Source organism: Castor canadensis, chromosome 2, assembly GCF_047511655.1.
Source record: "Castor canadensis chromosome 2, mCasCan1.hap1v2, whole genome shotgun sequence".
NCBI classification, from domain to species: Eukaryota; Metazoa; Chordata; class Mammalia; order Rodentia; family Castoridae; genus Castor; species Castor canadensis.
Genome location: NC_133387.1, coordinates 95820764 through 95839247, shown reverse-complemented (window position 1 = coordinate 95839247; position 18484 = coordinate 95820764). Strand labels below are relative to the sequence as shown.

The 18484-nt window shown below is 35.1% G+C and overlaps 1 protein-coding gene across 15 annotated transcripts in view; it reads left to right on the top strand.

The window, feature by feature from the left end:
* Bbs9 (Bardet-Biedl syndrome 9) overlaps positions 1 to 18484 on the top strand; it is a 481139-nt gene that overhangs the window by 237060 nt on the left and 225595 nt on the right. For 12 of the 15 annotated variants that reach the window (XM_074065326.1, XM_074065324.1, XM_074065323.1 and 9 more), the window contains 3 exons: positions 2147 to 2221; positions 4425 to 4520; positions 17810 to 17982. In XM_074065326.1, coding sequence (XP_073921427.1) covers positions 2147 to 2221; positions 4425 to 4520; positions 17810 to 17982 — 344 coding nt within the window. The remainder of the gene's footprint in view (positions 1 to 2146; positions 2222 to 4424; positions 4521 to 17809; positions 17983 to 18484) is intronic. The other 3 variants (XM_074065318.1, XM_074065315.1, XM_074065316.1) reach the window with 1 other exon arrangement.

Here is an 18484-nt window from a genome sequence, read left to right as displayed (position 1 = left end):
TTCCTTCTTTCTACTAACTTTGTGCTTAGTTTATTCTTCTCTCTTAATGCCTTGTGGTATAAAGTTAGGCTGTTTATTTAGATTTTTCTTTCTTCTTTTTTGATGTAAACACTTATTGCTATAAATATTCTTAGGACTGCTTTTGTTGAATCACATAAGTTTTGTTATACTGTGTTTAATTTTTGTTTATCTTAGGATATTTTAAATTTTCCCTTTTATATTCTCCTTTGACCCATTTGTTATTCAGAATCATGTTTAATTTCTGTGTATTTGCAAGTAGTCCAAGAACTCCTACTATTAAATATTTGTAGTTTTATAGCATTGCAGTTGGAAAGTATATTGGATATAATTTAATCTTATATTTATTAAGGCTTGTTTTGTGATTTAACATGATTTATCCTAGAGAATATTCCATGTGCCCTTTATTTTTTTTTTTTGTCTTTTCTTTTTTTTTGGTGCTGGGATTGAACCCAGGGCCTCACGCATGCTAGGCAAGCACTGTACCACCGAGCTACATCCTAGCCCTCCATGTGCCCTTTAGAAGATTATGTATTCTACTTCAGTTTAGTGGAATGTCTTTTATGTGTGCATTTGGTCCATTTGGTCTAATGCATAGTTCAAGTCCAATATTTCCTTTGATTTTTCTGCCTGCTTGATCTGTCTTTGTTAAAAGTGGTGCATTAAAGTTGCCTACTATTGTGTTGCAGTCTATTTCCTTTTTTTATTTCTATTAAAATTTGTTATTTATCACTAGGTTTTTCCAGTGTTGAATACATATATATTTACATTATTATATCCTCCAATGATTTGACCCTGTTATCATTACATACTGATGTTCTTTGTCTCTTTTTAATGTTTTTACCTGATACATATCATTAAGCCTGTTTGTTTTTGTTTTCATTTGCATGGAATATATCTTTTCCCACTTTCATTTTGATGTATCCAACTCTATCTATCTATCTATCTATCTATCTATCTATCTATCTATTTATTGTTTGGTCTTTTAATTAGTGTCTTTTACTTGGACAATTTAATCCATAGTCAATCTTTTGGCTAGTGTTAAGGACTTACTACTGCCATTTCCCAATTGCTTTCTGATTGTTTTGTAGATCCTTTGTTCCTTTCTTCCTCTATTGGTATATCCCTTTGTGATTAGTTAAGTTTTTTTTCAAGTGGTATGCTTGAAAAAGATAGATACTTTCTATCTTTTGTGTGCTTACCACAAGTTTTTGCCTTGTGGTTTTTATGAGATGTACAAAAAAATCATATTTTAAATTAACAAGTTAACTTTCATTGCAAATAAGAGTATGTGCTTTTATTTCATAACCCCCACTTTTTCTGCTTCAGATGTTATAAACTTCTCGTATTTGGATATTTATACCTTTCTTCATGTTTTCTGCTAGTCTTTCTTTAAATTAACTTTCTATTTGTTTCTCTCTTTAATTCCTATACTGTTTATATTAGCTTTCTTGGTGCTGTCCCCTAAATTATATAGGATTTCTTTATTTCTTTTCATTCTTTTTGGTCTTACTGTACATTTTCAAATAAACTTTTGAAGTTTACAGATTCTTCTTGATCATTTCTGATTTTGATGCTCTTTGTTGAATTTTTCATTTTATTCATTGTATTTTAACTCCAAATCTTTTTTAAAATTTCAGTATCTCTGTTAAATTTGTCATTTTGTTCATTTATTTTCTTGGCTTTGATCAATTTTTTCTCTTCATTTTCTTGACACTCACTTAGTGTCATGAAAATAATTTCAAATTATTTGTTAGGCAACTTGTAGAGCTCAATTTCCTGGGGATCAGCTTCTTGGAAATTATTATATTCTTTTGACAACGACATTTCCTTTGTCTTTTATGTTCCTTGTTGCCTCATGTTAATGTCTCTACGTTTTGTGGAGCAATCTTATCTTTCTGACTATGTGTTGGTTTTGGTAGAGAAATACTTTCCCATATGGGAGAGTATAGTGCTATTGGCTCTGGTAAGGACATATCAATGTAATATAGTCTCTGTGCAGCTCTGTCACTTGAGGTTGGTGTTGGTGAGTGTTATTGCAAATATTGTCAGCAGTGTTGAAGGTTGTTGAGAGTCTTTGGTGTCAATAGCTTCTAGATGCCTGCTAATCCTTTTTTTCTTCCACCAGGGAAATCATGGCTGAGAGAATCCTTCTCAGCACTAGGTCTGGCTTGTGGATCCACTCACAGTGGCTTGGTGTCTGGTGAGTGGCGCCCTTACAGTGACCACAAAGTCATGTCCAAAGCATGAGTAGGGTAGATTGTGGCACTGGTGCCCAGGGTTGCAGTGACAATGTTAGCCTTGGTGTCAGTGCCCCCACTGCCACATTGGTTATGGTATGTGAATTTCTAGTGTTTGTGAAGCAGCTGGACAGTCAGGTATTAGATCATGGGTATATACAGAGTTACTGAGATTACTGAGACTCCAGGGTACAAGCACTCTGTAGTGACTGAGGTGGTGCCTGGAATGTGGGCACTTGGACCTTGGCTCCTGGACCTGGAACTCCTCAAGGCAGTGGCTCCAGGTGTCTAAGACATAGGCAGCCATAGTCCAGCCACAGAACATGTGTCTGGAGTATGCATACTTGTAGAGTGACTGTAGCTCAGGGGTTCAGGAGTGACCTGTGGGTTGTAAGAGATGGCAGCTCTGGTCCTAGCTAGGGGTGACAATGATTGCATCTTGAATAGAGGAGTGGATAGCCATGTCTCCCTCTCTGGATTTCTGCCACAGGAATAGTTGTTCGTTATCTTAGTGGCAAAAGATGTCATTATCTTCTGCAGTAGGCCACTTGGTACCAAATTCAAACTGAATGACTGACAGCAATAACTCCTCACGTTTCTTCTTTTTTCCTAGCTATATATAGGCATCGCATATGTTGATTTTTCACTAGCTATTCTTTCTATGTTGCTGCAGATTCTTAAATGGGCTCTTGAGCTCTTTTAGGGTTATTTTGGCTTATGACTATCTGTCTATCTTTTTATTTATCTATCTATCTATCATCTACCTACTTACCTACCTACCTATCAATGTTTTTTTTTTGTAGCGGTATAAAGGCTGGCATTTCCTACTCCAACATCTTGGTGATAGTCCTTTAATGCCTGTGATGGTACTTAGTATTTTCTTCTGTTTGCCATATTTCCTATAACTTCTAGTTGGATCTGTATCTAGTAGAGACAGGCTTGATTATTTTGGCCGTCATTCCTTATCGGTGGTAATATATACTTATTATCAGTGGTAATATATGTCTGTTTTCATATGATGCTTTGATCCATTAGTTCCTTAGAGGCTAAAAATTATAATATCCTATTTCTTTCATGTTTTCTTCAATTTTTATGTAGCATATTTCTCTACAGAAAAAAAAACTTTTAACAAGTATTTTTTTAAAATTGTGCAGGGTGAGTAGGGTTGTCAGAAAAAATTGCTTGGTTATTTTTCTTTATTAATAATTTTTAAAATACAGATGGTCCTAACTTATGATGGATTGATCTATGATTTTTTTTTATTTCATGATGGTGGTAAAGTGATATACATTCAGTAAGAAAACATACTTTGAATTTTGATCTTTTCCATGCCTAGGGATTTGTCATCTGATACTCTCTTGTTTTGTTGGGCAGATAGCAAGTTTACTTGCTATCTGCTACTCAACCATGTACTCATGAGGGCAAACAACCAATACACTCCAGTGCATTGTGTTTCTGAGATTTTTTGGATACAGATATTCAGCAAATTACATGAGATAATCAACACTTTGTTATAAAATTGGTTCTGTGTTAGAATTTTTCCAAGCCATAGTCTAGTGTATGTATTCTGAGCACACTAAAGGTAGGTAAGGCAGTGATGTTTGGTAAGTTAGATGTATTAAATTACATTTTTGATTTATGATAATTTCAATTACATTTGGGGTTGATTGGGATGTAATCCCATTATAATTCAAGGAAAATCTGTATTTAAAATTAACGGAGTTGATTTTCTAGGATCTTCCAATAGTGACTGTTTGTTTTCATTTACGTTTAATATCTATGTAAGTACAGTCTCTTACATATATTTGATGTTTCACTGCATTTATTACCTATTTTGCTACCAAATATTTTTGTTCATTTTTGGACAATAATGATAATCAGATCTTTTAAGTTTGCTCTCAAGCCCTTCTCACAGAACCATGGTGGTCACTGATAGCTTCCTTGCTCTTGGGTGTGACATTGTATTTGAGGTTCATCTTGTGCATGTTATGCTTCAGACCTGGAAAGAACCACAGAAGAAAGGAAATGAAATTATTCCACATCCCACATGGACTTTAAAAATGATTAGGGCCAGAAAAACTCATCAACTAAGCTTTCTGTTTTAAACAGCAAGTGTTAATTTTTCTTTGTGATTGTGTAATATGATTTTTTTTCTGTTCTTTTTAGGTTTTGCCAATCAGTCAGATGATGACCAGGTGAATGTAATGGGTTTTCGATTCATAGGAGGTTCCCAAGTTACTCTTCTTGCTTCCAAAACCTCTCGTAAGTTAAAACTATGTTATTTCTGTTTTTGAAATTTTCTACTGATGACACTGCAGCACGAAGCACTCTTCCGTCAAGGATTCCTGCAGAGGGTGAGGTGATGTTGAGTCACCGCATTAGGTGTGTAGGATGCAACAGAGATGAAGATAGGCTTACGTTTGTTAGAGATATGTACCTTTGGTTTTGGAGATGAGGGAGGTTTGAAACAAGAATGGAAAGAATCAAGCTGTTCAGATAGGTACAAGATGAACTATGCTTTTTAGAACAGCTCAGAAAATAGTATTGGTTATCTTTTTGTATATATTGTTTTGTTGTTGTTTTGAGACAGGGTCTCCACTACATAGCCCTGTTTTAGCCTCCCAAGTGCTGGGATTATAGAAATGTACCACCAAGCCCAACCTTTTCTTTTTGTACTTATTTTTATATCTCTCATTGGACATTGGCAAAGATAAGATGGACGTTAATAACTTTTGCTGAGACTAATCTTCATAGGTAGTCAAATTTGAATTTCAAATTTAAATGTTTTATTTTCTTAGTTATTTTACATGAGAATAATGGTTGAAAGTAAGTATAAAACTGATGTCTGATGTATGTAGTATACTGAAGCTATTGAACTCAGTTCATGGAAATAAAATAAGACATTAAGAAGTGTTTGACATATTCAAATTGGGAAAGTGTGTGTGTGTGTGTGTGTGTGTGTCTGTGTGCTGATTTTTAAAAATAATCTGCCGTTTTGTGGTTGGGGGTGTGGCTTACAGGTATGGTGTTTGCCTAGCATTTGTGAAGCCTTCCTTTTAATCTCCATCACTGCAAAAAACAAAAACAAGTGAACAAACCAAAAACTAATTTGTAGGTTTTGCAATGCTATTTATGCTTTCTACTGTACACATTTGCAATTATCATTGGTTATTTATAATAATAAGAAATAAGGACATCTGTTTTTGACAGAGAGTCATTAATAGGAACATACTTTCTGTTATAAAACTATAACTATGTTTCTGTGGCTTAGATCATAACAACTTGTAGAATATGTAGGTTGGTAACTAATGAAATAAACCTGGATACTAGTAAATATTCTAGAATAAGGCACAAAAATAAGCAATTAATTCTGAGAACAATAATAAGATTCCATACTGTTCATGGTTTTTATGCTCTGTTATGATTGGAGTCTTCTTTACATTGGCACCATTTAAAAATTATTTTATTGTGGTAAGAACATTGTGGCTCAAATGGTAGAGTACCTGACTAGCAAGCAGGAGGCCCTGAGTCAAATCCCTAGTACCACTAAAAGAAAAAAAGTCACTTAATATGAGTTCTACCCTCTTAAAAAAATTTTAAGTGGACAATATAGCATTGTTAATTAGAGGTATATGGCACCATTTTGCTTTGGTTAGCTTTGCTCTTTATTTGGATGGTGGATTTATTTTGATGCATTTCTCTTATTTAAACTATTTTCCTTAGTTAAATTAAAAAGTTGTCCCCACTATTTCTTTGGGAAAATGTACACATCTTTTTGACTTCAGGGAATGATGCCATTGTGGCCATTTACTAACACAAAGATTTCTTGTTTGTGCAAATGAGGATATTCATATCCTAAAGCATTATACTTTTTGTTTATTTATTTTTTAGTAAAAGTAGCTCTTACAGCAGTGATGTTGTCCAAGGCTGCTTACTATTATTTATATTTCATCAGGTATTTGGGTATATAACTGAATTGTTCAGTTTAGCTGAGCTTATGGCAGTGCCTTGACAGAGCCACTGTGTGGATAGATAAATTAATGGAACAGGAGGCTCCTTCTAAGCAAGGGATCAAGTGAGCTAAATAAACTGAAACCTGAGGAGCAGCCACTTGATTCCTTTGTGTTTTTTAGCTTTAATAGCATAGACTCCTATCAAGGAAATGCCTTTAGTAATGAAGAGGGCACGTATGAAACAGTCTTCTAGGGCTAAGGCAGATGCTGGTGTTCTCTATGATGTATCAGAAAGGAATGAAGTAACATGTGCCCAACTTGTGTCTGATATTTTTTCCTTTTTGTGAGAAGCATACAGTGTTAGTTCTAGTCATGAAATTTGGACAGACAGAAAAATCCTACACATGGAAAGAACCCCATATTTCTTCCACATTAAACAGTTGAGTGATTCATAAGCCATATAGAGTTGTCCTTGACTCTTAGTATTTTCTATAGGTTCCACATATTCATTTCCTTTTGTAACCTGCTTGATGATCAATGAAGACTTCAACTGTGCTGTATGGTAATCTTTGTTCAATTTCCTGATTCATTGTAGATCAATCAAAGCAGACAAGAGAAAAGTGAGGGTAGCTCATTATCTCAGATATCAAATCATAGTCTCTGGGAATTGAATAGGTTTTTGTTTTCAGAAAGTAGAGTAGTACGTCAGTGTAATTAAAGTTTATTTTATGTGAATTTTGAAAAAACAAAGCACTTAGGATAAAAATATTTGGGAAAATGTTTTACACTAGCAAAATTTCTGAAAATTATTTTCAGTCTTACATTTATGAGTCAGTTATTTTTATAATCATTATTATAAATATTTTTACATGGAAGTGTATAATTTTGAGTGATTCAGCATAGTGGAATTTCAGAAGAAATGTGATATTGCCTAAATATGTATAAGTCCTTCCTATGTGGCTTTCCTAAGAGCTAGAGTCAGCTAGAGTCACTTAGTGACTTGTTCCTGTGGACAGCAAACACTACCACTTTGCTAACTCACCTTTCCTGTTCCTTTCTATCTTTGACTTTTCTTGATCTTTCCTCTATATTTCTATTTTTATCCTTATCTCTATTTGTGCCTTGCATTGTTCCTTTTATGTTTTAAAGGACTTAAAAGAGTTTTAAAAATATGCAAAATATAAAAAGATAAAAATAAATAATTGATGGCAATAGAGGAAATAAAGGCAGGAAATTAATAAAGGTAAGAATAACAGAAATGCACATTGTGTAATTAAGAAGATGCTAGCAGCTATAAAGACTAAGAAAACATTTTAGTTCCAATTTTTTGTGTGTTCAGAATATCAAATGAAATGATTTGTTTAAGAATTGTGCGGCTTTCACTGTTGCTCATTCTCTGATGAAATCTATAAATATTCATGAAGAAAATGCCTTCAATAATGTCTGCATAGTTTGTATTTTATAATTATAGTGAGTATATTTATATCATCATAATTTATTGGAAAAATTTCATAGAGCTTTAAAGCATAATGATAAAACTCAGTTTACTAAACACCATTCTGTGTGAGACCAGATCAGTGCAGTCTAAACTACAACTACCAAGGATACAATTTAGAGGATCTAGTGCTGCAAATTTTCAGTATCTAGTATTTTCAGTAAAGATTAGGCAACCAAATTCAGGCATTCATAATCCAGAAGATAAATGAGTTGGAAGGTTTGTCTTGAAATGAGAAATCTTGAAATGAGAACATTTAGTTGAAATGATTGAGTTTATTGTTAGAGGTTGATCAGGAAAAAGATGTAAATCATAAAGCAATCAAATCATTAAAGAGAGAAAGGATGAGGCAGCGCCCAGGAGGAGGGATTGAGGGGATGCACTTTTTTTTCTTATTTTAGAGACTGAACCCGGTGCCTTGCACATGCCAAGGGTATGTTCTACCACTGAGTTGCATCCAGGCCAAGGGATACACTTTGACAACTCCTCTGTGAGAGGAGGGATTGGATGTATATCTAGGGAGATTTTGCATATGTGTTGGTGAAAAGATAAGTGAGCTTTGTTGATGTCTAAATTTGAAAAAAAAAATGGTATGACATTGCTGTCTTGGAGAACAAGCAAGAGATTTATGATGAGAACAGGCACTGTTGACTTTTCCTTTGAAGTTTAGATTGTGAATTTTGAAGTGAAACTGGTCATCCATATTAGGTGATTTTCCCTGGAAGTGATTTGTTTTTTCCTGGAAGTGATTTGTTTATTGGCATAGAAGTATCTAAAGTAGGTTTCAGTTTTTAAACAGAATTTCAGATATAATCCTTTTATGAGACTGACTAAAATGACTGACTTTAAAATCTAAGCTGATAAAGAAAGATGTAAAGATTAGAGAAAATTGATATGTGGTGAAAAATTAATGGACTGAATGAAAGAAAAATCTTGATAAGTTTGCAGTAGGAGATATAGAGCAATCAATTAGACAAACAAAATGTGTGGCCAGAGAATGGATTGGTTGTTCACATCAAAAGTTTAGACAGACTACAGATTCTTATAATGACAGATTTATAAAACAAGGTGTAACCCTGGGGAAATGGGTTTCCAAGATAGAGGCAAGGAAATCAGATATCACAGCTGTGGATATTGAAAAGGTCTATTTGATGTTTAGCCCAATGAATGGGAAAAAGAAACACTCCTACATAGATCACTGTGAAATTTTAGAGCACTAAGCATCAGGAATATATCTTTAAAGATTAGAAAGGAAGAAACAAACTACTCAAGAGAAATAATCACAATAGCATTTACCTTGTCATCAAAATCTCTAGTTGTGCTGAGTGTGGAGACAGGAGGCATGAGGATCATGAATTCAGGCTAACCTTGGGCGACATAGTCTCAAAGAAAAACAAAAATCACTGATTGCTGTAGGACAATGGGAAAATTTCCTCCAAGATGGAAGGTGAATGATTTTCAGCTTAGAATTCTGTATCCTTCTAGATTGTTAATCAACAACAACAACAAAAAAATGCTGATTAGATCTATATTCTCACTGCTACAAAATATTATCCTTCAATTATAAATAGCAAAGTTGCATTGTCTCAGATAGGCATTTGAAAAATAGAAAAGAGAACTAATACATTGGACTTTTTAATATCCTGGAATTTTTTTTAACATGTTAGAGAGTGAATAAATTGAATAAGATCAAATTTAAATGTCCTTATCCTTTTAATGGTTTTGCTTTCAGGTTTAGTGGAAGAATTATAGTCATATATGTGAAGAATGGTTGAATTTAGCAAAAAGCTTTCTTTTTGCCCTTTAAGATGTTTTTTCAAGATTTGTAATCTTGAACTGTGTTAGTCAAAATTTCTTCAGAACAAGGGACAGGAGGGTCTTGTTTTACTTCATTTTGGTGGGGTATATCTTTGTTCTTTTGTTACCCAGCAGATCTATTAGATAAAGAAAGACTACTGTGACTCTTGTGACCTTCTGGACTGATAATGGGAGAGACAAAGAGGTAAAGAGAACCAATAATAGAATATTTGATATTACAGAAGCAAGCTTTAAGTACTGTTGGATCCCAAAAGGAGTCTCCATAGGAGATTTTATTTGTAAAGCAACTTGAGGAATGAATTAGGAGGCTTAGATGAAGGGCATTCCAGGAGGAGGAAAAGGGTTCTCCAAATGTTTGATAAAGCATGGAGTTTTTAGAGATCAGTGAATTTTCAGTGCCTTGCTCTATGATACTCCTTTAATAAAGCCAGGAAGTTTAGAGACATTTAATGTTTGTGATGATCCAGTTTAAAATCACCTGATGCCTACCTCATGCTTCTGTGAACAATTCAAAGTATCTGGTGATTCATCAGTATATTAATGTGGATATTTATTGTAGTAATTTCTTAGCAGTATTATCAAGGGATAATGTAATTATATAAAAATCTAGCTTTAAAAAAGGAACTCTAGCTTTTGAAATGTAAGTGCAGATAAATCTCCATAGTTTCTGCTAAAAGTGAAGAGATTATTATTTAGAATACTAAATTTTTATCTACTGAAACTATTTGTATTATTTCCTCCAACTTCTGGGTTTAAAAAGCATTCATTTGTTCTCCCTCATATGTGGACATTAGATCAAGGGCAAACACAACAAGGGGATTGGACTATGAGCACATGATAAAAGCGAGAGCACACAAGGGAGGGGTGAGGATAGGTAAGACACCTAAAAAACTAGCTAGCATTTGTTGCCCTTAACGCAGAGAAACTAAAGCAGATACCCTAAAGCAACTGAGGCCAATAGGAAAAGGGGACCAGGAACTAGAGAAAAGGTTAGATCAAAAAGAATTAACCTAGAAGGTAACACCCACACACAGGAAATCAATGTGAGTCAATGCCCTGTATAGCTATCCTTATCTCAACCAGCAAAACCCCTTGTTCCTTCCTATTATTGCTTATACTCTCTCTACAACAAAATTAGAGATAAGGGCAAAATAGTTTCTGCTGGGTATTGAGGGGGGGAGCGGGAGGGGGTGGAGTGGGTGGTAAGGGAGGGGGTGGGGGCAGGGGGGAGAAATGAACCAAGCCTTGTATGCACATATGAATAATAAAAGAAAAATGAAAAAAAAAAAAAAAAAAAAAATAAAAAGCATTCATTTACTTTTCCATCTTACATCTTAAAATTTCCAGGTAGCATAAATTATATAGATGCATTGTTTATGACATGAATATAGACATTGTTTATGTTGATGATCTTCATGTTTTGATATGAGTAGAGACTGACATGATGCATTATTGTACCCCGCTTAATTAAATATATTATTTTCTCCATGTGTAGAATGGCAATGGACTGGTCTCTGATCATCCAAATTTATTTATTTGGAACTTTCAATTTCCACTGGGCTGCTATTATAAGATGCAAAGGAAAAAGAGATAAACAATTTGAATGTTCATTTTGGCAGCTCTTTTGATTACTAGCATTTTAAGGATGTATTTAAAAATATAGCCTTTTATGTTTTATTATAAATAGAAATTTTCATTTCTCCTTTCCATGAAACATGTAATCTGGAAAGTCTCCAAGGGAAAATGTTAACCATCTTGGAGTACTAACACTGAGAAAAGGTTTAATAATCAAAATAATGCCTTATAAATCTTTAACTCATCGATTTGTGTTGATTTTTGGTAATCTGAAAAAAGAACTTAGTATTATTTATCTTTTTGAATCTCTATTCTAATTTTTCATTGCAAAAAAATTTAATTTTCTTTTTTCCCCTGCTTATGTTGATACAGATAAGAAAAAAAAAAATCCCAAACAGTAAAGTTACAGAACATGTCAAATCTGCTTAAATGTTTATTATGATTTTTCATTTGTATTATTTGGTGGTATGAATATATTATAGTTGGTCACACTAGACTACTTATTAAGTAGCTAGAATTTTACTTATGTTTAGGTTTTTCATTGATTTTTAATTTTTCACTGTTTTACTCTACACATTTTGTATTAAATAGTTTTATATTTCAACAGCATTTTTGAGCATATAATTTTGCTTGCTCTAAAATTTAATGGTATAAAGATAAATTGCATTTGGGTGATTCTTTGCTATGTGGTACTATATTTAATCTCTGTAACAACCTTATGGGGCATTTTATTTTGCCCTTTGTGTAGATGAAGAAATTGAGGATAATTTATTTTTACTAAAGGTACTGATTTAAAATTTTACTGGACATTAAGGTTTACTCCGAGAATAAGACTTGAGAAAGTACGGTGTCCTTCTTAGCATGATGCACTTAATTATCCTGTGTGGCACCACTGTCACTTGGACCATGTTTTAAAATCCTAATTGTAAACTCATTCTTGTACTTGCTAAATAATTTTTTATCTGGCAGCCCTTGTAATAAAAACAAACAAAGAAAACAGGCACTCACAAATCCTAATCATGCTACCCTCCCACTTAAAATCCTCTGCAGTTATAATAATATCCACCCTGTTTATTTATTTATTTATTTTATTTTTCAGAGGTTTTTTTTTAGACAGGGTCTCATTATATATCCCATGCTGGCCTCCAACTTGTATCCCTTCTGCCTCAGCCTCCCGAGTGCTGGGATTAAAGGCATGCACCATCATGTCTGGCTTAATATCCAAACTCTTTCCCAAGCCTTATAGATCTCCATGTATGTTTGGCCCCTCGCCTACTATCCATTGTCATCTTGGGCTACTCTCTTCTTCACCCTGGAGATCTTTCAGTTCTTGGTATGTGTTTGACATTTTCTGCCATGAGGACTTGATTTATTCCATTCCTTATCTTAAGGATCAAGCTTTCTGTATAGAATGGTTAAGAATGTGAACTCTGGAACCTAACTCTAGCTTACAGTTTATCTGAATGACTTTGTAAAAATTTCTTAACTATCTATAAAATGGCAATAAAATCATACAGTAATATTATGTATGAATCGTAATAATTTCCTGGCATACTTAAGTGGTGAGTAAATTTTAGCTGCTGGTAGTATTTCATCATTATTGCTCTTAGTACTACTCTAGATGTGGTCCTCTCCGTGAGGCCTTCCCTGACCACAGAATCTTGAGAAAGAATACCCATGAGTCTTTATCACAACATCCTTTTTACTTGTATCATTGTCCTGTCATAGCTTCTCCATTGTTTTTTACTTGTTTATTTCTGCTCTTTTCACAAAGAGGAGAACCAAAACCATGTATATATTGTTCACCACCGTGTTCCTACCACTCATCATCTAATAATGTTTTGGTAGTATTAACTTGGATCTTATTGAAGTAGTAAACTAAAGATAGTCTTTTGTTACTTCTCTTTCATAACAGGAATTTCATTCCTCTGGTTTGTCTCTTTTGATTGGACTACACATGACTTTTCTGTTATTTTTATGTTTCAAATAGGGGAATTCTTTGCTCAATATGGGAAATGAAGATGCATCTGTAGCCCTCTGTTCAGATACTCAGTTCTTTATGAAAGAAGAGAAAAGTTTACATTTTTCCCAATTTTCCTTTTGTCAGATTAGATTTTGTTGTCTTCCGGGAGTAGGCAGCTGAGGTAAGAGGTTTGACTTCTTCTGGGAGGAGCATGGGGCACTGCTGCCTCTCTTGGCCAGTCCTCAACACTGCTGCCTTCCTGCATAGACATACATGCTCAGTGTAATCTGTGCTTAGGGACTGAGGCCAGCACTTCTGATTAGACATCAGGGTAGGTGCTAATTGGGTTTATCCATTAACAGTTCAGCCCCTATCATACTAGGCTTGCAAGTACTATTGTTGTTTTGCTGAAATCCTGCCTATGTTTTCTCCAGTGATAAACGGATAAATTTTCAAACTAATTTTTGGTTGACAGGCTTGCCTGAACATAAATGAATGTGCCTTGTTCCCATATTTTCTTGCAATTTAGCAGAAACTGGTATAATATCTAGTTTTGGGCATGCTGTCCTTAGTGTTCCTAAAAGTGCATTCCTGCCTCCTGGCCTTTGTACCTCAAGTTCCACTGGCTAGGATGCTTTTCTCACATATACCCTTCTGGTTTTCTCTTCTCTTCACTCAGGTACCTTGAAATTTAAATACACATTTTTTTTTTAATATCTGGGACCAGATAATATTGCTCTTTTAAGTATGCCATAATAATCCCAGTTGTTTATGTGTATCTTTTAAGATATTCTGACAAATTTTTATTGAAAAATTATAGTTTAATACAGTAACTTCCTATGTACTTTTATTTCACTTAATATGTAACAGTTTTTTCTACTTGCATGTGGAAGCTTATTTAAATTTGTTTTAGGGTGTGAATATTGAAATTATTTTTAAATATTTGCACTGTACTGTTTCTGTAATAATTTATAGTGATATTTGAAATACCAGCAAATTCTGCTAATGAAAATACATTCTACTAAAGAAACTTTGTTTCATATTGTCTGCTGTATGAGAGTTACTTGATTAGCTAAATGCTATGTGAGTCTAAAGAAATTTATAATGAAACTCCTGTGCTTTCTGTTTATAATATACTAGGGAAAATAATGGCAACAATTGTGCTAATAAGTAACCTTTACTGAATGCTTAATTTGTCAGGCACCATTTTAAGTATTTTATTAAAGGTAATGTATGTAAAAGGAAAGGAGCACATTAAGCAGAAATGTTAGACTTTGAGAATAGTGAAGGATTTTGTTTAGCCCTTTGAATCCTGGGACAGCTCTTCTGCAATGCTCTTGATAGGACCTCCATGGAGAGTTGAAAGAAGGCTTGGTCTCTTGAAGGAGCTGCACAAAGCCCAGAAAGAGCTGTATCTGAAGAATAAGGACTGTGCAGGACTGTTTGAGGTGCAAGAGCAGCTGGGGTAGGAACTAGAGTAGCTGATGGCAAACCTGTCTGAGGAAGCTCACAAGATGTAAGATGCCAATATGAAGTAGGTGGCATCAGAAAAGCAGCTAAGACATGAGTAAGCTGGATATGCTGCAATTGGAGGCATCAGGCTTGAAGACACTCATCATCATTATTATACTGACCTCTCCCAGCTGCAAGCTCCATCAAGGCTGGTCCTTACCAAGGGCCCTTCCTAGCATAAGAGCATTATACTGTCTTCTCCCTGACTGTGTGTCCCCCTGGGTGATGGTGTCTGCCATCACCCAGAATGAGGACGTAGACATGACCCTATTGGTAGCGTTCCAGACTGGGAAGCAATTACCCACCCTGGGTCAGACCTGTTCCTTCCTGAGAAAGTGTACCAGGAGGACATGGGCCCCTGCCTGGACTTCACATTGAGTGACCCTGTGGTGTTGGTGTGGGCCACTTTGGAGAACAGTATGCTCATCATCATACTATTTGTAGTGAGGATGATTGTGGTGGCAGTGCAATAATGTCCTTGAGCAGGCAGACCCCGGCCTGCCACCTCCACATCTGGCTGTGTGACTCTGAGAGCCACTACATATCTTGCTGTCCTCTCAGGCCAGGGCATGAGCCAGTGTTCTGGGGATCACAAAGCTGCAAAAAGAGATGTAACTGGCCAAGCTAAGATTCTTCCCTAGGGAAGCCTAGGGCATTGACTGGGTCCAGAGAGGGCCTCAGGTTGGGGAATATACCTGCCACAGGATGAATAGGTACCCAGAAAGACAGGATCTTGGGCCCATCCCTGGGCCAGAGGCCAAACATTTGCCCTGGGCAGGACAAATGCCTAGGATGTGGAGGCAGCACTGAGCCAGAACCAGATATCTGTCCCAGGGTAGATGGAGGGACAGACTCCTTCTGTACTTCATGATTTACCCCTTCTTCCTTCCATTCTTTCTTCTACAATTAACAGGGAGACATTCAAGAATGTGCTAAAACCAAGGAGATCAGAATTTTAAAGCTACCTAGAAACAGCATGAAAAAGTTCCCATTTCTCCTGAGGCAGCTAACTCTTTGAGCATCTGTGACTATACACTTCTTATTTTGAGTTCTACCGTTGCTATTATCTAAATCTTCTTCTCTGTGACAGGATTTCCCATACTTGAAAATGATAGTCTTTCCTCTGGGGGAAGTCCTGGCATCACTGTAGCAGAAGCAGTGTTTCCTCCTAGGTCATCATGCCATCTTTCCAACTCTCTTGGGAACTCTTGAAGGATGAAGACATTGTCTTGATTTTATCCCCAGCATCTTGCATAGAGTTATGTAAATGAGTGAAAGAATGAATAAATGCTAGTCTGGGTTTACTCTGTTGGATCCCAGAATTAACTCTGATAAAAGTAGATATAGAGGATTCTGATACTATGCTTTATTATCATCATTCTCCCTTCTACCTTTCTGTCCCTATGCCTCCACAACTCTGCGGTCTCTAAAGCATTAATAACATTTACAAAGAAAAATAAAAGCTGTTATGTGTGACCTTGGTCCTCATATTTTTGATGGGGAGAAATGAGGAAGAACTATGATTAGTATTATGAGCATAATCCAGTATCTAGAATAAGATTAGGGTGAAGGCAATGTGGTGGAAGTTAAGGAAAGATGATGGGATGGCAATAGAGAAGACTAGAGTGTTTTCATGAACTGTGGCAGGCACACCCAGTATATTTTATTCCATATATACTTGACAAAAAGAATGACTTGTGAAATCAGAGGACATATCTTCTTGAATTTGATGGTAAAGTCCTAGCCAGGATACCAAGGGGGAACATAAAGAAATATTTGACATGTCTGTGTATCTTGTTACCCGAGCTTGTCCTTAGACTTTGTAAACAAAAAGACTGAGTTCATCTTTGTATTCCCAATATTATTTCTTTATGATATCATGCATAATATAAATGCTCAATGAATGGTGAAATAGAATAGGGGATTGATCTCAAAAAGTGTGTAATCCCTTTGAAGGCACTGAATATAATCATCTTGAAAGCGGAACAAGAATGCATATGTAGTTAATTCCTAGTGAATGGTTAGATATATTGAGTCTCTATATAAATTCAGAGAGCTGTAATGTTGTGAGGTGGTTAAGATTAATGGCTAATTTTTTAAATTATTAGAATTCCAAATCCTACTCTGTAACTAGATAGATGACCTTGCAAATTGGTTAAACTCTTATGTGACTAGATTTATTTTTCTGTAAAATAGGCATAATATTATTTCCCCCACAAGATGGTTGAAGTTTAAATGAGAGAGAACATAAAACAGAGCGTAGTGCTTATTAGGCTTCTATAGGTGGTAAATCAAGCTTTCTTGGGGATAGTTGAGATTAACATTTTGTCCTGAAGTATAGGTGGGATTTACACAAGTAGGAAGAATATAGACTGAATTGTAGCTCTGACATTTAATTTGCTTTGTGATCCTTGGCAAGTCACTAAAATCCTCTGTGCTTTTGTTTTCCTTTTTATAAAAAGGGCTGTTGTAGCCATGGTGCTTGGTGCACAGTTAGTGCCCAACAAACAATAGCTCTTATTATATATGCTTTTGTCGCCACCACTGTTGCTATCATCATCATTGTGAAGAATACACAGGAACCTTGTTCTTTTGGTGTTGGGGTTGCAGGCAATAGAAGGAAATAAGATTTATGTCTAGGGAAGCATCTGACTGTAAAATCTCTTTTCCAGTTAGAGAACTATTAGAAAAATACTATACTTTATGCTTAAAGGGATTTATGTCTATAGTAGCTATAATATGGGACCTTCTATAGAATAAATTTTATTTCACATCAATATTCTGAATTTAATAATGCTAGATTGTGCTTTTTCCAATGGTCCCTTGTCTTACCTTTTAAGTAAAGATTTTTTTTAAAGGACCACAATTCGGGTGTTCTTCTTGTACTAAGTGTTGGCCACATGGTAAAAAGAACCATTCTGAGCTTACAGCTATGACCATGTACCTTTGGAATTAGATTTGAGGCTAGGGAGTGGCTCAAATGGTAGAGCACCTGCTTGGCAGGCACTAGGCTCTGAGTTCAAACCTCAATACTGTCAAAAAGAAAAAAAAAAGAAAAAAGGGGATTAGATTTCAAATTTTAAAATGGTTAATTCAGAAAATAGCAACAAAGCAGAAGCATTTTATGTAAAGTGAGTAGAAATCGTATCTGTATTACTAAAAGGGAATCTTTATCTTTAAACTAATAATTATATATTAATGAGCATTTTTTTTCTCAATTATTTTTCGCCTTTAGAACGTTATCGCATTCAGAGTGAACAGTTTGAAGATCTTTGGCTCATAACAAATGAGCTTATTCTCCGCCTTAAGGAATATTTTGGAAAACAGGGAATCAAAGATTTCTCATGTTCTTTTTCTGGATGTATGCCCCTTCAAGAATATTTTGAGCTGATTGATCATCATTTTGAGGTGTGTATAATTGTGATCCACATCACCTATAGTCATTAAAGTATGAAAGAGCAATATATGCTTTAGAAGTGTGAATTCTAGTGTAGGTGTTGTAGATCATATGCTCTTGAATTGTAATTCTTACATGGATGTGGATTTTGTGAATTTGTTCTTGCCCTCTTGCCCAATTGTGATCAGTTGCAGACATATACAGAGTGGTTGCCTGTAGCTAAGCATGTGGTCTGGCCTTGAAGCAGAGCTGATTTAATTCTCCCATATGAGGATTTAACCCTTGACCCCAATAACCTAGTGTTAAAACTATTTGAGTTTATCGGCAGCCATTTGGCTAACTAATCCTAGCAGGCCATAAATGAGGTGTGATTATAAAGTGATTTTTCTTTTTTTTTTTTTTAACAAGCAGACCATAGCTTATGCACCTAAATGAGCATTAACTAAAAATATTCTCTGCTACCTGCCTTAATGAGTGTTTAGTAAATGCTGAATAATTAAATGTCTAAATCAA